This window comes from Gallinula chloropus (genome assembly GCF_964237585.1).
Source record: "Gallinula chloropus genome assembly, chromosome: Z".
NCBI classification, from domain to species: domain Eukaryota; kingdom Metazoa; phylum Chordata; class Aves; order Gruiformes; family Rallidae; genus Gallinula; species Gallinula chloropus.
This window is the reverse complement of record NC_140089.1, coordinates 80,923,006-80,944,631: the sequence shown is the minus strand read 5'-3', so window position 1 is coordinate 80,944,631 and position 21,626 is coordinate 80,923,006. Positions and strand designations below refer to the sequence as shown.

At 38.4% G+C, this 21,626-nt stretch overlaps 1 protein-coding gene across 1 annotated transcript in view; it reads right to left on the bottom strand.

Moving 5' to 3' along the window:
- KIAA1328 overlaps positions 1 to 21,626 on the bottom strand; it is a gene marked incomplete at its 3' end in the record, with an annotated part of 173,744 nt that overhangs the window by 140,032 nt on the left and 12,086 nt on the right. Inside the window, exon 5 of the mRNA XM_084278132.1 lies at positions 15,795 to 15,910. Coding sequence (XP_084134258.1) covers positions 15,795 to 15,910 — 116 coding nt within the window. The remainder of the gene's footprint in view (positions 1 to 15,794; positions 15,911 to 21,626) is intronic.

Sequence of the window (21,626 nt, the reverse complement as noted above, 5' to 3'; positions counted from 1 at the left end):
TCAAAAATATAGAAAATATAAATGACACAAACACAGTGATTTGCACATTTGTCTTACTGAATCAACACAACACAGCCCTTTCAAACAACCAACTAGCACTGGAATATAGATACCCATCAGGCAACACACTTCAAAGACAGACTGATTATCTCCCAGGAAAATTCAGATAATATGCCTACCATGCTGTCTTCCTGAACAGAAAACCTCTTTCCTAGGGAATGAAGTTTCATGTCATCTAGCAAGCAGATCCAAAGTGTGAAGAAGAGTTTAACTTTATGTATAATCTCATATAGTCTTCATGAGTGTTATAAATATAAACTTCTGGCAGATTTACTAATCTTCTATAAATCTCCAGATTTCACAAGACCCATTAAAATACAATTCTTGACATTGAAAGAAAAAGAAAGTACAAGACACCTTAAGCAATGCAGTATTATAAAAGAAGAGAATGAACCGCTCTTTACTACAGCTCTACAAACACATTTTGGGTTGCTCCAGAGGTCAAAAGATTTACTGGAGACAAAATACCACTGATTCAGCATGCCCAGAATAATTTTTTGCCAAAACTGTGAACTACAAAGCAAAGCTCCTGCAATGTGAATTACCCATACTTCATCTATTTCCAAGCAGCAACAGAAAATAACGAGTCTTTCAATAAGATATAAATTGCAGAACTTTCCTTTCATATATTTTTATGAAATATTAGCTAAGATTATATTTTAATGTCTACAAAGAGAAACTGACATGCGAATGGAAAAGAGCTGCAAATCATCCCCAAGAGGGATAGATGTAGACAAAGACTGAGTGGAACTAAACACCCAAGGACAACATTTAGCAGCTGGAATTAATAGCCAATTTTCCTGTATTTTTTTTCAGAATGGTTTCAGTCACATGTTTATTTCCTCATGCACAGTGAAGAAAACACACAATGTGAAAAGCAAACACATGACCTGCTAGATGCATTACATGAAATATAAATCTGTTGCAGATCAAGACCCCAAATTTCTGACTTTATTACTGGTACACAAACCCAAAAATAATCCTGACCCCAGGGAGTAAATCCTGGCTTTGTTATGGGCAGCACCCTTAAAAGATTTGATAGACCAGCAGCTAAAGAAATAATGCAGATCCAGCTACATGCTGTTTTGTTCCTCTCCAAATCTAAACCATTCCCAACAGGTTGGTGTCCTTGAACAGCAGCTGCAGTAGTGCCCCACATCCTCCCTGGCTGACGATAAAGCAAGACTGCACAGGATTCCTAAGAAAAGGAACTGACATGCCTTTGCCATGGTGGAAGTAAAGAGGCACATTTAATGTCACACCACAATTTATCAGCCCAGTCATCTCACTTTAAAGCACCAACTTTTAATGGTAGCATATATATGCAGGTAAGGTTGACCTTTGGGAGCTTTGTGTAACACCAACCAGAAGTTTCACTACGTAGCTTTGCAAAGATTAACTGTATTGAGACTCCTTCCACATGCAAGAAAAAGCAAACAAATCCCAATTAGTACACATTACTGTTCTGACTTTGCTAAGCTCCCTGACCTTTCAGTCATACAATTCTTCTCCACTTTGTATGATTTCACCATGGTTTCTAGCCTGCTCTAATCCAGAAGTCAAGCAGTTCCCATCATTCGCACAAGGGAAGCTTCTCTCACCTTGTCCTCTCTTCTGCCTTTGAGAGGGGGAATGTCTGCTGCTCTAATCCCTTCTCTGTAAACGTTACATAGAAGGAAGATCTATTTAAGCAAAACACTAGCACAAGAACAAGCATGTTTAAGATAGCTACGACTGTCTAGCTTGGAAATTAAAATGTGTCAAAAAAACAGAGAATCATCTACAGCACTGATCCTTCAAAAAGATGGCATAGTGGAGAAAATTAACAAATTTTCAAATTATCTAATCAACACAGATATTTACAGCTTTATGAACAGAAATGTGTTACAAGGATTGTTCAAGAGAGCCATAAGCTTTTTGATGGTCATGTGTCCCCTGTGGATGAGCCAGGAGAATCTCCAATGCATTCACTGCTCAGTCAGAAGAATACAGTTACATTGCTTTCAGATTCTCTGGACTGTCCTGTGGCTGCTTCCATCAAGAGTATAATATACAAGATGAACCTTGCCAACATGAGACAAGTTCAATACAGCTACTTCATTGAAATCAACTGGTATTCACAGGCTATGCAGAGATCCCCAGGGATCACAGCAGGTGTACCTAAGGCAGTGTACTAAAATGTTTTTTTGGGAAACCAAGACATTTTTCAGGGTAACCAAATCTAATCTCCCACTACCAGACATAATACCATGCAATCCTTCCCACAAACTCTATCCTGAAGGTAAGTTTCTATTACTTGTGTCCATAATTTCTCTCTGCAGATAATTAGAAACATGTTTCCAACTTTTAAATTCCATCTATTCATAGGACAAACTTACTCAGTTTTCTTATTGGCAGGTTAGAGCAAAGAGCACTGCAAGTTAAATAAGATTATTTGCATTGAACCAGAGCAGTAAGGACTTGTCCAGTTACCTGAAGTGACAGCTCTGCTCACCTGGGACTTAAGTCTGTACTGTTAAGAGATGACTAGTAACATCTTTAAAAACATTTAAGGATCTTCCATCAAAGTGGCTAATGATATTTACAGCAACCAAAAGGTTCTACCTGAAGCAAATGAAAAATGAAGAAATCCAGACAAGGATCTGAGCAATGTAAGAGTTCATGTACTGCGAAGGCTGTTAGGTGCTTTGCTGGCATTTTGACACAAATACTTAAGTTCTACTCCCTGAAGAAACTACATGAAAGCAACAACCTCTTAGTATCCTGTTCCTTGGATGTAAAGAAAATGAGACCTGCCAATTATTACCACTTTATTTACCACTTCTTTTACTTTTGCAGGTCAGAACATGAGCTTGTTCCACTCCCCCTCTTGATGCTTCATAAACAATTTCAAGGTGTCATAGTTTAATGTGCAAAAAATCTGCTGAAAATAACATCTACAAGAGGATTACTAAATGGCCAAATTGCACTCAAAAATTTCATTTACAGGACTTCAGAAGACAGCAAGGTGCCACTTTACTGTCAAATTCCAAGCTGAGTTCACAGAACTACTAGGTGGATAAAAAATTTGGTTTTCCTAACAAGGACTTAAAATATGCAGAAGTCAAGTGACAAACCTTCACAATGGCATTTTCAGATTTCTAAACAGTAACAGTAAATAGTTCAGATAGTAAATACGGGGTTTCATTTATCAAAACGTGCCAATCTACCAGAAATCAAACTGCATAGGGATAATAAGAAGCCTGACTGACTGCAAACTGCTGAAGGAAAAGATGCATTGCTAGATCAATCATATTTGAACCTTGCTGGGGGTAGAAACAACTATATTGTCCTAGCAATTAAATTTTAACATAATCATCATCTGGCAGGCTTAAAATCATAGCTGAGGATGGCATCATGGCAGGCTGACTATTCCCTTGCTGCACCTGCACTGACACTGAGCAAGACAGTCCCTGTAAACAACACCACTTTTGGATTTCCTGGTTCCTTCACTCAGGAGGGTTTCAGAAAGTTTTGATAGCCATGATTGTTTTATTCCATTTTATTCTTGATATCAGGGATATACATCCTTCAACTGGCTTATTTTTAAATCACTTTGGTAATTAAACTGTCACACTTGATGCACAATCTGACACTACCGAGTCACAGTTTAAATATTTCAGTTCTATTACTTTCAATTCTGTACCAGTTAATCATATTTTATTTAAAGGTAAAATGTTAATCTTCTGATGTTAAAAACCATCATACTTTACCTTTTAATGGCCACATATTAAAATAAGGATACTTGGCAATTACTGAGAGCCTTCTTTTCAGGATTCAGATGAGAAGTTAGCAAGAGGTCAGCTCATAGAACCTGCAGTACAACAGTCTGCTCCCCATGCCAGAGGTGCTCTCTCTAAATTTCCATGTACTCCACAGCTGAAATTAGGACACCTCACCAACTGGTACCCACTTTGGTGCATCCTATTTCAATCCTGAGTAAAAGGTTTACCAAAGAGCACCTTGCTCCAAATTGTTTCATTTAAACTCATTGCAAGCTGAAAGCTGCAATAGAAATACTTCAAAAAGCCAATGGTTCTCCCTGAGATAATGAAAGAAAATTTTTTGTTGTTGTTTTAATATTGCTACTTCTTGTGACTTAAAATATAGCTCTACACACACCACCAGAATGAGGTCTTAAGTCTGCAAGCATTTCCCAGCAGGGATTTTTGTCTCTATACTTGTCTGCAAAGCAACTAGCAAATTGTTAATCATCTATAATTAAAGACACCATAAACCCAGAACCCATCAGACTATATCTCTAGTTTGCTCCTGTGGCCCTTTATGCATAATATATGCCTTTACATTTCAGTCCATGTACCCTTTTCAATTTGGGTGCCTCCTTCAAACTTTCTTCTATGACATGCCCAAGAAGAGAGTCATTTTCATGTATAAAACACAATCAAAAATGACAAATCTGTGTGACACACTTCTCAGCCTTCGTCCTTTAGCCTAATATGTTTGGTTTTATTTACAATGTTCGGAGATATGCAACGTCTGCACTGCTCAAGGCTAGGGGTGTCCATGAAACACCATAACAAAGCAACATGCACACATTTAACCTTTCAGGCCATACACAAGCCAGCAAGCAGTACACCAAACTTTTGAATAGGTAAGTAGGAGAGAAGACAGCAGAGCTGCCCAGGGCCACATACAGTAAGACAGTAACAGCACAGAACTGAGCTGGATATTCAGTAGGTTTCCATACTCAATCACATGGGTCATGTCAGTCTCATAGGCAATATAAACTACACATCTTGATAGTTACTTTTTCCTGTGACCACAGCTGTGTAATACAGGTTGCACTCACCTGCCCTACCTTTGGCACTGTACAACTGTTAGCAAGTCACCCTAAGACAAAGTTCATACAGAACAAGATGTGACATACTAATTTCATTTTGAAATTGAAGTAAAGCAACGTGGGTTTGGTGGTGGTGTCATCATTCTGTCATTTCCATATTCAAAACTGCAATTACTGGCACTACCTCTTAGGTTTTTGATGCTCTGCTTCCACTGCTAACCCCAGTACAAGTATCAAAGCTCTTACATTCATATAAAGAATCTAAGCAACACTGATCAGAGAACAACCATCATCACAAGCCATTTAGCAAAGGCTCATATACCTCTGCCTGTCTGCAGAATTACAAATCAAACCCAAATTTATTTTAAATGTAAAACTAAAAACTTGACAATGTACAATTCCATGTGCACTTTTGCTGACAAACACTGAGCCTAGTAGTTGAAACTTCTCTCCCCCTGAACCTTTCATACAGTGATGGTCTGTTGCCAGGAAAGCCAGTCCATGGACCACCGCCTAGACAGGCAACTTGCTATGTAAGGCTCCCTGCCTCACACGTGAGGTGACCTCAGAAGTTTCAATCTGTATTTTAACACACCTCTACCATGAATTTGAGAAGACTCTTCCTCCTTCATGTGGGATAGTCTCCCTCCCTTCAAACGGGAGGTATCTCTTGCAACATTTGGAAGTGACTAGTAGGGGTGAAAGCTAAGTTTCATTTCTTACAGATTCTTCAGAATGAAACAAACTATATCTAAAAAGTGCAGATATGCTTTTTTATTTCTTTTGCAGTTCAGGGGAGGGGGGAGGGAAAAGCATCTCTGATTTGTATATTAAAGCACAAGCATCTGTCCTACTGATGATATTCTAGGGAAGCACATTAGCATAAAATTTAACGATGTCAAATAAGTGGATGTGAAATAGGGACTGCGTAAAGACACTATTTCCAAGCCTGACAGAAACATCACTGTTTAGAAATGCAAATGAAACCATTATGTTCAATAATTATATGAAAATATGAACAGTTCAGCATGTTTTCCAGCCCTGATGGCGGTTAATGGGATGTACGCTTATGTAAATAACTACTATTAAAGCTAATGCTGAAAAAAACTAATAAATTCATACTAAAGCAACTGATTTAGTACGCTTTTAAACCCCAGCAGTGCTCACTTATTAGAAAGGAGTGCATTCTTATGTTTAGAACTCATTACTGTTACAAGTCACTGCAACTCCATCAATTACCATGCATTAATGAAAATGGGACACATACAAAAAAAATTATTGCCTCTCAGCAGTTTTCTTTAAAGACAAAATATAGGGGTATTACCATCATGGGGCCTTGAGGGGAACTTATCAGCAACATAATCTTTATTACTACAACTGTACTCCCTATGCTATAACCCTGGGGTATTTTTTGTCCCAAGAAGGGGCTAACCTTTATGGAAAGCTCTTGACATACGCACAATGGAAGTGACCATACTGCCATCAGTAAAAAATGCACCATTTTCACAATTAAAAATGCATTTAAATAAACATACACACACTGGTATATGAACTGAAAAGTACAGATGTGAAATTAAAAACTACAGTTCCTGAAACTAGAGCAAGTAGGTGTAACACAAACAGAACTAAGGGTAAAAGGTACATATGGAAGTCTTCTGTGAAGTTCTTGCATCTGGATAAATTCAATCCGCTTTTACACTTACACTTCTAGTGACCTCCTAGAGAGCCATGGAATTAAGACTTCAAGGATGCTATTCATTCCCCTTTAAATGTTTTCTCCAATTCCTCAGAATGACTTGAAAAATTCTTAGCCCTGGTTAAACATCACAGACAGAGGAAACAAAACCAACACACTGCCGTTAGAGCAATGAATCCCTACAGAAATTAAAAGCTGAGATTTACTGAATGTCTATAACTCTTCAACTAACCCATTTTCTAAGCAGTCTCTGAAAATGAGATATTAATGTAACATCCACCAGATCCCAAGAAGTTTAGCAAGGCTGAAAATGCTTTTATATTAGTTTGCACTGACTAGCAGTTCAAAATTAAGGATGGGTTTGAACAAGTTTACACAAGACTATGGACAAAGAATTGGTGTCAAATGAAGAAGATTCACATAGGTCAGTTATCTGTCCAGCCTCAGCTGCTGTAAAACGTCAAGACCAAGATGGCATTCACAGCTGAGACTCACAAGTCATCTGACCACATATGCACTGTGAGTAAGAATTATGAAATCCCATTAACAATAGAAAAGCAGGAAAGAAATAGTCTGTTTTCGTCATGAATGTACAGTGACAAAGTTTACATATGCCAGTGTCCACTGTAAGAGACAATGTTAAATCAATGCTATGTTTAAGTGCATTAATGCTATGTTTAAGTGTATTGTCTGCAGCATAGGGCAAAAATAAAGGATACCCCAGCCTCAAAAATTTACTATTTACAACAGCAGGTAGCAAAAATAGCCTTTCAGAAAGGCAGTAGCTGACAGCCTACAACAGCACACTCACACATGATGACAGTCACTATGACAAATGTTTGATGGGAAAGCAGTGGAAGAAAAAACACAAAACCATCAGATTGCTTTCACTAAATCTCTGTTCAAAAAGAGGTATGAAGTGTTTTGCTATCTACACCATTACAACTATTTCATAAGCGAAGGCCACTCTAAGGTTAAAAACAGTAAGACAAATTTGCTACTGATTAATAATAAAGCCATTCATTTTATTCTTTAAATCTAAAGTAATTACAAGCCAGAGCATGGCAAATGGATTTAGCAGGAGCCATTACGTCAGAAGAATCCTTTAAAGAAGAACAGTAATTTAAAAGACTAAACTGAATAATGAACTCTCCTGAACAACAATTATTACGAGATTGATTTATTGAAAGTGTATTTAATCATGCAAGAAATGTTTAAACTTTTCAAAATAGTTCAGGAAGACGGAGAAACCAATAGCAGAGTCAGCCCAACATCCTCATTATAGTTGAGAAGCTGAAGCAGATGGAGAATTCATTTAGTTTGGAAGGATAAAGTACATCAATTTCTCTGAATCCACATTTCTAGTCAATTTGTTACAGTACCAGCTTCAACAATTAATGATCTCATTTTCCCATTTGTGCACCCTTTTAAGAGATCTCAGTCTTTGTTTCTGAATGAGCCAAATGTCATAAAGGAAAATTTAACTCAAAAAACATCATTTTGAACGCTCATATGCCTAAAGCCAATTTCTTTAGCAATAGCCACAAAAGCAGGACCCAAATTCACTTTAGTAAATAGCCTAGTCAGTGTAAGTGCCTGAAAACAGAAAGACCTGCCTTTCACCTGAGACACAGCCCTTCTCAGCAGCCTGGCTTTTCCAGAAATACCTTTCACCTGACTGACTTCAGGATTGTTCCTTACGGTAAATGGTGTTGATATATATATGGGATTGTCATGGCTGAAGCTGCATTTCTAGTGACAAGGTCATGCCATCGTCATACCAGGCCATCACCATAACCAGTTCTGAGATCCACACCGAACACTATAGATAATACAATGTCTGTGCTAAGGTACCATTAACCCTCCAGAGCTAGAGGACAGGTTGCCTGTGAAGCATATACCAACCAGTGGCTATCAACAACCTGGCAGAGCAGTTCTTTAGTCAGTAAGACTGCAGCTCAAAAACATCACGTCTCTAGTACCAGGAATAGATCATGGCAGTATAAAAACATCAGGAAAAAGAGGAGATGCTACTAGCCCTAACCCCTCACCTTAGTGGGCCTCTATAGTTCTAGGCTAGAGCTACTGGGTGGGATAGTCTTCTCTTCAGCCAGGCACACACTGAATAATGTCATTCCACATTTCAAAGTATAAATTACAAAGCAACTCTTGTTACTCCTACCCCACAGCTGTGCTTCTGTACTGACAGTACCATCTCACAGGCAATCCTGCACCACTGAGTGTGACATTTTAGGGCAAAAAGCCCAACCAGCTCATACTCTACAGAGGCTGATGTTGACTGTTCAGATGCTGCTTCTTGATTCTAGATAATTACATTAAATGGACAATGTGGCTGGCTTGTGCTCTAAAGCACTAGCTAGGATTAAACATAGAACACTGAGCTTTAAATGAATCTCCAGTCATTGATCCATTTGAACACTCAACATTACAATATGTTTCACCTTGTTTTAGTTTAAAAGTTCATGAAAAATTCAAAATATCTTATTTACCCAATAGTCCTTGACTGATTCTTCTACATTTAAGAGTTCTTAAATACATACATTATTTAGCCAATACTGCAGTTACAGAATAGCATATAAATATTCAGGGACTTTTTAATAAGTTCAGCTTTTATTCAATAGACCATAATCGTTGCTTAGAAACATTTACTAGTAGGAGCCCTATAATAACAGTAAGGGAAACACCTTCAAAGAGTGATGCAGTTGGACAAAATGGAAGAAAGGAGAAAAATGCTAATTTTTCATTCTCCTTACATGCCTTCAAACAAATTATGCTGAATAAAAAGATATATAGTACACCTTCACATATGAAAAATAGGGGAAAATTTCAAACTATAACCTGAGAGAGCCAAGTTGAGAATTAAAAGAAAAATGAGGATGGTCATTCCAATCCCTCCATTCATACCTTGTCAGAAACTATACTATCAGGAGCTGTACTGCAAAAACTGTAATAAAAGCAGCAATCACCCTTAGCCAAAATTAAACTCTACAGTTGTTATTGAGTTTTAAATAAATAGCCTGACTTTCAAAAGCACTAGGCATGAGTTACCTGCAAATGGCAATTTTTCTCTCTACAAAGAAATTTTCTTCATGCCTTTTATTATTATTTTGGGAGAGGTCAACAAGGCAAGGATCCAACTTTCATCTATACAAGCCTACCCATATTGTTAATTTACATGCCCCATTTCTCTATGGCATTCTGTGTTGTCATCATGAGTTCATGCTAACTGTACTTTTGCAAACAGCAGCCCTGAGGATGCACATACACACACAGGTGTATCTGCCCAGTGAGGCAGGAGGAGCACACACCCAACAAAGCCTTGCAAAGGACCTTCTGTGCAAAACCTTCTGTCCTGTTCCTTCACCTGTGGTAAGAGTTTGGGGGGTCAGGTTAAAAAGGGAAAGGAAACTGAAGGAGGGCCTATTCTCTCCCCATTTCAGAACAGTGAATTCACCATTATAGAGAATAGACAAGAAAATTCCATACTCTGCTACCTGCTTTTCTATCATTTTGTTGTCATTAAGCAAGTCAGCAACTGTTTTTCTTCTGAAAAAATAATACTAATTCTACATTAATGTGTAAAGATTTGAAAAAGAGAAAACATATAAATAGCACTAATTTATGAGTATATGCAAGAGTAATGTAATGAACAGTACTATGGCAAAACTAAAAGTGTTTTATTAAAGACTCTAGATAATGCTTATAAGCCCATTATTCTTTCAGCAAATTAATATTCTGTTTCACTAACAATATCAGCAAATTAACTGGTTTAGGTAAATTAATATTCATGTTAACTGCATGCAAAATCAACTAATTAAGTGGTCCTAAATTACAATATTAAGGACATATGTAAACAGAGTTTGTGATCATTATTAAGACTGTCCAAGTAAATCATATGGGTTATTTTCTATGAACGTGGTTGGCTCTTCCAATCAACAGGTCATGTTCAGTGAGAAAATAATTCCAACAAAACATTTAAATAATCCAGATACATTCTAAATATAAACCAAAACAGCTCTTTAGCAGGGCAGATGGTTTAAATTTACAAAAAGAAAAAAGTAAGTCTCTAATAAAGAGAATTTTTTCTTCCCTTTACCTCCCTATTATTTATCTCCAGAAAGATAATTTCAGGGTATCTTAGAATTCAAAACCCAATTAAAAAAGAGACAAAAAACAAACCCAAAGAACACCAACCAAAGAAGTTTCAACTCTCCCAATTAATAAATCTTCATAAATATGTTAAGGCTGGTTTTGCTTCCTCATTTATGCAACACCATCAAATTTAGATTAAAAAAACCCTTAATGGTGATAACAAGAAAAGCTAAAGACCATAACATAATTTCTTTGGGCTTTGAAATAACAGTAGTATTTGTTTCTTAATAATCTCATTATTATAATTTTTTTTCCTAAGACATCTGTCATGACAGTACTGGGGCATCTTGCAAAAGATATTTTCCTCTTTCTTAAATTAAATCATATTTGTGACCTAAATTAATAATAGGTGCTTGAAAATATGCCAGGAAAAAAAATGTAAGCCATAAGCTTTTCTCTCTACAGCCTGCAGCAGAAGTAGAAGAAGGGGCAGCACAAGAAGCCTAAGAGCATAACATGAAGTGCACTGTTCATCCCTTATTTTGAAAATGCAAATGAAACAACAAAAACAAGAACACTGAAGTTGCAAGTAAAACACTCAAAGGCAATTCCAGAATTTAGACTGCTGCTAGAAACACAGTTCAGTCACCCAGGATGTGTCCATCATCATCTGGGAATACAGAAGCAAAGAGCAGACAAATACATGAAGCAACGGAGGTATGTTACATACACACTGTGAGCTTCTCACATAAGCTGAGTCCCAAACTCTGTTCCAATACTTGGAGGGTGCTAGAATACACTGAAGAGACACACCTCTGCTCTCATCAGCTGCCTCACAATCATCTGACTGCCACCTGCCTCTATCCTGGATCCTCCTTAACCCTGACTGCTTATCCCAAGCACTTTTTTAATTAATCAGCCACATGCTTTACTACTTCTACATCAGCCATGCCCAGCCAAACCACTTTTTCCAAGACTTTCCTTTCAGCCAGGTGCTAGTTGTCACTTCCTCAGCGCAGCCTTCACTCCCATCTCCTCCTCTACCTCCTGCTCAATATTCCCTTTCAGAAAGTTAATTTTTTCCACCACTTTTTCATGCTCAGAGCTATAAGAGGATTTCATTATGGAGTGCATTAAAAGAACAGAAGCACCTGTTACTGGGTTTTCCATTTTCTTCCAGCAGGGTGGGGTTTAGAAAGAACAGCAAAAGATGTCATCACAGCACACATACCTTACACCACTAAGCATCACATCTCCAAAGAACAGCAGCCCTAGAAGCTTTTAGGAAAAAAGACTACAGGAGTTTATTATAGACAAATCAGAGATTTGTTCCTCATCTGGTTTTGTATCTGGCTGAAATGCCTCAAGTGACGTTTCTATTGAAAGAAATTAAGTTTGAAGTAAGAACACCCTGTGAAACACCAAGACAAAATCCTTAAATTTCACCGAATTATAAGATAGTAGGACTGGTTTAAAGGGGATAAGTACTTGAAATCCCTCATTTTCTTTCTATCTTCAATAAGTATTTGGCAACTTTAACAACAGGCTGGCCTGCTTCACAGAATCACAAGGTTGAAAAAGACCTTTGTGATCATCAAAGTCAACTGTTCTTGTTCTAAGCTAAACCAGACCCCCAAGTACTTCATCTGCCATTTTTTAAACACATCCAGGGCTGGTGACTCAACCACATCCCTGGGCAGCCTGTTCCAGTGCCCAATATCCCTTTTGGTGCCCAATATCCCTCTTGGTAAACTTTTTCCTGATGTCTAATCTGATCCTGCCCAGGCACAGCTTGAGTCCATTCCCCCTCGTCCTGTCACTTGGGTGAAGAGACCATCAGCCACCTGTCTACACCCTCCTTTCAGGTAGTTGTAGGTGGTGATAAGGTCTCCCCTCAGCCTCCTCTTTTCCAGGCTAAACACCCCCAGTTCCCTTCAGTCCCTTCCCCAGCCTGGTTGCTCTTCTCTGGGCTCGCTCCAGGGCCTCAATGTCCTTCTTGTAGTGAGATTTAACCCAAAAATGGGCACAGCACTCGATGTGCAGCCTCATCAGTGCCGCGTACAGGGGCACAATCACTTCCTGGACCTACTGGCCACACTATTCCTCACACAAGCCAGGATGCTGCTGGCCTTCTTGCCCACCTGGGCACACCGCTGGCTCACATTCAGTCGGCACTCTCCCAACACCCCCAGGTCCTTCTCCACCAGGCAGTTTATCACATCCTCATCAGGCCTGTCCTCCATGAACTGCATATCCCAGTAATGACTATTCAGGGTTCCAACTTTCAGCAGCAATGGAAGGACAGCACCGACTTTAAGTTTGCATGAAATTTTAGTTGTTGTTCCTTACCCAGCCAGCACTGACCAATTCCAACACAAATGTTAACTTCAGGCTGCAGACAGATACCATCTTTTCTTCAGTACTGTGAAATTACTCATTTCTGCAGTGAGACCACACTGCACACCACCTAATCCCCTACTCCCCAGAGCATTCACCATAGTTCATCAGCAATGAATTAAAATGGATTGGGTCCATGTAGCTTCTCCAGAAAATAAAGCCCAACAAAATGAAGGAAATCTGCCTTTAAAGTAGGAATTTTAAGTACACAAAGCATATCTCTGCTGCAAGAGTCTTAAGGCAAAAAAAAAAAAGATATCTTTCTGAAAAAACACACTCCCCATGCTATTCAAATTAAACCTTTACCAAGTTGAAATTACACTTCACTGGATAGCTGCAGTTATATCAGAAGCATTGATTTATTATTGTATGGTAATTTTAAATACCGGGCTAGATAAAGTAATTTTATAGAGAATAAATTAGCTTTGGGAGAGGAAAAAGAAAAAACAAGGTAAGTAAAATTGATTTTACCAGACTTGAAGGTTTTTTTCATATGGTATTATATCCCTGATATCTTATTTGCAACTGAACTCTGTACATTTCAGAAGAACTTGATGAATTTCAAGTTCCTGTACTTGAAAATAGACAGAATCCATACTCAACTTTGTCAAGTTACTTCTTCTGTTTCTTGTCTCTGAAACAAGTTTTGAGATAACGAAAAACCTGATCACAGGTACACTGAGGATTTTTCAAACATTCACATCTGATAGGCAAGCACTGCAGTAGTTAAAATTACATTGTTTTAAATGATAACCTTGTATATTTCTAGGTTTTACAGAGTTTTATGAAGTGTAAAATTGCACGCATTAACCTCCTGCATGTCTACCTCACTTCTGAAAACAGCTTTCATCCTTGTGCAATCTATTTCTATTAAAAGAAAAAAAGCAAAAAAAAAAAAGCAAAAACCCAAACCAAGCAAGCATGCCTATTTCCCAGTAGCCAAATAAATCCCAGATGAATTAGTGAAAGCTTTATGTACATAAATTAAAGAAATATTTATGTGGAACATGCATCCCACCCACATTCATGAGCTGACTGAATATTCAAGACATAATATACAAAATACTGACTTAAGTTAAACCAGTGTAAGAGAGTTGTGGTCACATCTGATGGCTCTTTAATACATCAAATTTAATATTTTCCAGGAACTGTTCCATGCCCAGCTAAGCTCATTGATGTGTATATTATTTAGCAGAAACAGATCAAATTCTCTCTATCAATACTAGTGCCAGTGTGCTACAAGGGATCTTCTGGGTCATGAAGGGCAATCCCCTGCTGACAGAGACAACATATCACTGAATTCCTTTCATAAGCCAACCAAGGTCCATCATAAAAATGGGGGGTTTTTTTGGTTGTTAAAGCTTTCCAGTGCTAAACTGTGAAATATGATTGCTTGCATTTTCAAGAACCCTCCTCTAACTTAAATATGAAGTTTGTGGACTTTTTATCTCCATTTATTTCTGCTGGCATATACCCTGGCCTACAGCTTGAAGAGTCTTTTTGTCCCAGCATTGCCTCCACCTATATTCACCCCATCACAGGACTGCAGTGGTTGGAAGGGACCTCCAGAGACCGTCAGGTCCAACCACCCCTGCCAAAGCAGTTTCCCCATGACAGGTCACACAGGGAGGTGTCCAGACAGGTCTGGAATCTCTCCAGAGAAGGAAACTCCACACCCCCCTGGGCAGCCTGTCCCAGGGCTCTATCACCCTCACTGGGAAAAAGTTCTACCACCATCTCAACCTCCTTCTATATAGCCAGTCGTTTTTCATAATCACATGCACATGCATTTTGGTCTCTTCTCAGAAAATAAGTTCTCCAGGACCCCCAACATCTTAAGCAGCCCTTCTCCACAACTTTTGACACTAAGTTCAGTTTTTACCACTCAGGACTGAAAACAGTATTGTGCACTAGGTTTCATCAATGCTTTTTAAAATAGCTTTAGTATCCTTCCTACTTGAAATGCAGCTCCTGATGAACCACGTTATTTGCTTTTGCTGTTGTTGCAGCACTGTCTCCTCCATATTCCACTGTAGCCCAGTGTTAGCCTTCTGAAGAATCAAATAAAAAGATCAATATCAAAGATTTGGAAGAAAAACGATCAAGAGCATTTTTAAAGGTCTGACCTACTACACAGAAAGAAAAGTATAATTGCTACAACACCGACTTTACAACTGATATTCCAAGACTGGAACTACCTATATGCATGTTAACAAAAATGGAAGGCAGTCTGCAAAAAAAGAGAATTAGCTGACTTTATATTAAAAACAAAAGTCTGAACTGACTAAACTTCTTCGTACATGTAGTCAGTTTAGATGTCTTCAGTGTAAGTGATCTTTGGACACAGAGAGCACTTGAATACCACGCAAGTTTTAAACCTGAGTTAGAACAACAGGATTAAGTAAAAAAAAAATAAATCTACCACCATATTTTAATGCAAAAATTCCTTATTGTTGTTTTTAGTTGACAAATATCTATTTCATAGCAAAACAACATCATAGGAACAGCTGGATGGCAGTTTTAAGCTCAAATGAACCAGCGTCACATGCTGACAAGTCATCTCTCTGATTGCTTCTGAATGGCAGCACATGCAGATTTATTCTCTGCCATAAATTAGAACAATTATTTCTCTGTAGTTCACTTTTTATTTCAGACAGTGAGCCCCTGCATGCATTTTTTAAAGGATATCTTCCCTTTCCTTGATGATAAGTTCATTCTGTTCCTCTAGCTGTCTGATCTTCTTCTCAAATGACTCGTGTTCAGCTTTCAGCCGTTCTTCTGTCACCTCCTTTTCTTCACTTACCCTGAAAAAAATTTGAGAGAAATAAAATATATGGCCATAACCACAGTGCCTGACTTCCAAATCCTCCACTTCCCAGGTAAATTAATATCACCCTCTCCACCCTTAAACTGGTTAGTTCCTCATAATGTTTATTTTATTACATTACATTGAAAGATGCATATGACTTTATGCAATCCATTATGTTTTCAAAGATACAGGCCTCAGTAGAGTACATGCACATTAATGGCCAGCATGGAACAACAAAGTAAGGACCTCAACCCACAATTAGATTTGTGCAGTCTGATTCCCTGCAGCCACAATGAAGACACAATAGGATCCTTACAAGCCTAGGGCATGTAGACAGACAATCCCAAATGGGAGAGCTTAGATGCTGAGATAGGAAGGAAACTGAAAACCTTTTCTGTTTCTTATCTATAAACTAATCCTTTCACATTTACTGGTCAAATATTAAGTCCAGGAAAGGAATAATTCTGGTTGTTAGTTTTCTTCAAACAAAAACAGTCTGTCCTCTTCTGGGGATTTTAAAATATCAAGCTGCAGGAGTAAATTTTCCTTTCTGTCTGGGCCATGGCACCCTGTATCGCACTGCTCAGTGTAAATAATCAGATCAAGATTAAAAGATGACAATGTGAGAAAGCTTTACAATGATCATTTATTCTGCACCTCAAGAGCAGGCTGTAAAAACAATTATTCTGGTATCACGTAGGCAAGACGACCATTATGCAGAGATGATCCTGTAACTATGCTAAAAAACATGAGTTAGAAATCATGGTTCTATAAAAGCTCTGCAAAAATATTAAGTAATGAGCTTAGACTAATAAATATTATTGCTCTGCACTTAGGCAATTTCTGTTGCTGAAGGCTCTTAAAGTTCGTTCTTTTATGATGATGAAATAGCTGCCACAACACAGGTGACAGGAGACCAAAGCAGCACAACTTTCACAAAACTTTTGCTTTAACTTCAAGTGGAGAAACTCTATAGGAAAAGTAAGGAGGAGGGAAAAATATAAAATAATAAAATGTATATTGTTTATATTTTCATATATGAATATATATAGGCATTGAACTAAGTTCTCCACTCATCCCATCAGTCATTGATGTCCTTAACAGAGAACTCCATTCAGAGACTGAGCCATGCACTTGACATCATGATGTTTCCCTTCAGAGAGCACATATTTGATCTGATATCCCAGTGGAAGAGGCATAAAAAACATTTGGGTCACACACCTGGCAGTTGGGCTGCATTCCCCAAGTCTAAGATGGACCTTCGCTCAGCCCTTCCTACAACAGGTCCAGTACACTATGTGAAGTTGGGAATAAACAATAACACTGAAGCTCACACCTTTTCCTCTAGAAACTCAGAGGGAGAAAAAAACCATATGGCACAGAAACAGATTCTGTAAATTAGGGCAATTGGAAAGCTTTGAACAAACTATTTATTGGAAAGCTTCTAAATTACACAAAGACATGGATTTATCCTAAAAATACTCCACTATTCATATTCCTATGGTCTCATTTACAATCCTGTCCCTGGCAGTGTTCATTAACTCATTCCTAGGGCCCTTTCCTCCACTGTAAATGAAACCATCTGCATTACCTCTGGACCCACCCCAACACCTATGTATTCCTTAGCTGAGCAGGCAACAAACTTGTGAAAATGACCTACCATATAACCTGGCTTCCTGATGAAATTTACAACTAGAGTAACATGGGCCACAGATTTCTGCATCTAACCACAAGCAGGTTTTATTCTCTGAATCTTGAGCAATCAGTTGACTACAGCATATATATATATATACACATACACACATATATATGTGTGAGACCATGAGTTTTCCTCATCAGAAGCCAGACCAGGTGACCCAAACTAACCAAAGGAGATATTCCCTACCACAGGACATCATGCTCAGTAAAAAGGGGGCTAGTCAGGGAAGGGTAGTGAGGCATCAGGACATGTGGCTCAGGGACAGTCAAGCTTCACAACAGGCCTGAGATGAATGGTCTGAGTTGTGTATTTGATGAGGAACTGCATTGTCTATCACCAGTTTTGTATATTCCAAATCCTGTTGTTTGTCTTTCCCCCTCCCTTTGCTGCCCCAGTACACTGCCCTTATCTGGAGGAGTGGGGAGAGGAAGGTGGAGTGACTGACCACATGGTTCTCAGCTGCCAGTTGGGGCTAAACCACAACAGTAATCCATAATCAGTGAAAGCTTCCAGGGAGGGGGTAGGGGAGGATAAAGAACAGAGAATAAAAACATCAATTAGAAATGAAGACAGCAATGACCATGTAGATGAAAGGCAGGAAGGATACAGGAACGAGGGAAAAAAAGATCAGTTGGGCAAGAGAGTGCAAGTATCATCTCCAGGGCACTATATAAGGAAAGAAGCTTGTGTACTAACTGCAGAAGTGATGTTGCATTAGAATAAAGTTTGAGACAACTGAGATACTGGGTCATGCTGGCACCTAAGAATATTAAAAATAAACCAACAGTATAAGAAAATAAGATACAAAAGAAGAGAGCACTGGAGAAATTAGACTAAACCTAGCAGGTTTTACCCATCCCTAGATTCTGTGATTTGCTGCTTGTATCAGTGTGCATCACATTCACGTGCTGTGTTTGTATTTAACGCAGATCACAGCAAGCTGTCATACTCCCAGACACATGAATATATTGTGCCACATATCTCATGCAGTAAATGACTGAGAACAGTAAGTGATCTTAGAAGAAATGTGGCAGTATGTGTTTATGTATCACAAAGCAGGAGACAGCCCATAAAGGGCAGGCGAGATATAGAAGACAGTTACTCATAGGAGGTGGCAAAAGGAAGTTAGAGAAAAGGAATACAAGAATGTCATCAGATTACACTGGATTTATGTCACATCCTTTATACAGCTTAGTGAGGTTTTTTTTATATATACTTATTTCTTTGCCTTCTGGCAGTAAAGAACAGATGATTTTTAGCGGAACTAGAAAGGACTTCACTGATGCCAAACAGAAACACTGCAAGGCCCATGACACTCCTTAAAAGGATTTTAACCCACTTTCCATCCGCTTGTGGTCAGAAAACAGCAGTGAGAGAATGAAGACACAGCGACTACAAGGGGCACAACTCCTCCACTGGGAAACACACTGGTGTCCAGCTCTGTTAGTGCTGTCACCAGGAACAACTAGAGGACTGACAGCCAAGAGCAATGATGAAAAAACAGGGGAGTCATTCCTGCTGTTCAGTGAGTGCAACATTTCCTTGCACACAATTTACATTCACCTATCTTGTGTCACAGGATACACAACACCCTTGTTCAACATTTGTTTAAATTCAACACTTCAAAGCTTATGTAATTCTAGACACATCTAAATAAAGACTTTATTTTGCAGGAGCTTCTGTAGGAAAAGAAAAATTAATAATATAAATATATGGACAAAAAAAAGGTCCTCATAGGAAATCAGCTTTAGGGTTAAAATTAATTCCTAATTCAACAGCTCCAATTATTATGGTGTGCCCCCAAGTCCACTGCTAATACTAGTTCTGACTATCTGATCTGAAGAAGGAATTGATCAAGTTTGCTGATGACGCTGACTCATTCCACTGAGTAAGCTGGATTGATGCTCTTCATGTGGAATTTCTGAAGCACTGCACAGGTCAACAACACTTCAAGTTTTATGTGCCTAATGAAAAACTGTTTCTCTAGTGAAAAAAACTGGCATACACAACAAAGAACCATGACAGTGCTCACATCAACACTACAGTGGGGACAAAACTCGAAAGAACTCTTCCTGACTGAAGGCACTTAGAATCTTTACAGAAGAAAACAACAAAAAAGAGAAAATAATAAAAAAGTGATTTGTATTTAAAAAAATAAAGAAAGAGAAAAAAATAGCTTTTACCAAGAGAAATCTGAATGCACTGAAAACTGGCTGCACAAGTTAAGACAGAAAACAAAACAAGCAAAAAGCAGAGACACAAGACACTGTAAACCTATGCTTACTGAGAACATTGACCTGTTACAGAACACTCACTCAATATTAATCTGCCAATTAGCCAGCAAAGATGAAACTATTTTGATAACCATTCTCAAAACCCACACATTTTACAGTCCAAGCAAAACACGGCATCTGGAACCAGCAAGATCACAGGGAGAGGAAAATTGGAGCAAGGACCAAGATCAGGGCATCACGCAGAGCCCTGCAGACACAGGATCCTGAGAATGGAAGCAGTTATTCCAAGTAAAAAGTGCACTTCAGAAAGGTGAAACAAGAAGTTTCCATCCCAGAGTTGATTACAGTGTATCTCTGGTAGAACTGAAAAAAAAAAAGTGACTTAATGCCAGCACTGCAGGAAGACAGAATGGGAGCATTTTTTGTCTAATGACACCATTCACAAATCTTATACATTTTACTCAAGTATCAGGAACAGTCTGTATAAATTAGAAAAAAAACAAGCCAACCCATGCTAATAAATCCCCAGCAATCTCAAAACATAATTGAAATTGCTGCACAATGGATAAATTTTATGATATGAATGAGGACAGCAACTTGTAAAATAATACAAAACTGAATCTCACAGCATGAATTTATTGCTACAAATTACTTTTTAAGCACAAAAGGTTAAGTGTGATTGGTGACACAATAATCCTAGGCATGCTTTACCTATCAACAATAAGTAATTTCCAGACAAGCTTAGGGATATCTCATTTGCAGTCTTACTGCCTGACCAATTAAGAGAGCTGCAGCACAATACTGCTCCTAAAGTAGCACACACACAAACAAAAAGATGACACGATCCTGGCATTAACGTTAAAGCCTAGTAACAGTTTGGTTAAATGTGAGGTAGTGTAACCCAGGAGAGAAGGCAACCCAAGAGGCCAAACACTGCAGATTTGTAATTTGGGCTTCCACAGGCAAGTTGTCCTTCAAAGATCCTAAATGCAGGAAGAAAAACATTGAAATAGCAGCTATACACTACAATAGTTTTACTATCCTCCTCTGTAATCGTTTCCAGTTTTGTAACCAAATTAACCTTCTCTTTGGGTCCCTGTTTTCACCATTTGCTGGAAAATTAGAATTTTAGTTGATCAATACCATCTTCATATCAGGATAAAAAGTCCACATAAAACAAGGCCAGTAGAGAAGACTAGCATCCCAGACTGGCAGTACCCTACAAACAGTTTAGGAACCCAAGGTCTTGGAAAGGTGGAATCATTTTCTCAGTAAGGGACAAAGAGCTGTCTGAAGGCTGTTTTTCAGTTGTCAGGTACAAGTCATGCTGGGCATGCCAGTGGTCTTTGCCAGAAAGACACTAATCTGATAGCAAAAACCATCTTGTATCTCATTTGAAAAGGGCAATCACTCCTTCCCTTGGGTGGATAAGGGCATTATGATACCTTTCTACCTAAATTGCTTTTGAAGATTTGTTTGCAAAGACAACAGGGAGCCAGCTTTCTCTATGTTTATCTTATCTAAAGAAAGAATACAAAGTTGTTAGATACCAATTCTCAGGACAAAGCAAAAATTAAACTTTAATGAACCATTCTACGTCACACTTTGTCAACATCTCTGTTTCTTCAAAACCAAATTACATGTGTGAGCTGCACAGGCATATATGAACTGTGCAGGCAAGGAAGAAGTATATGTGATGTACGTCATAGGAGACAGAAAATAACAGCACTATGGCTATATATCAGTTAGGTGAATGCTTGCAAGCACACACACTCTCT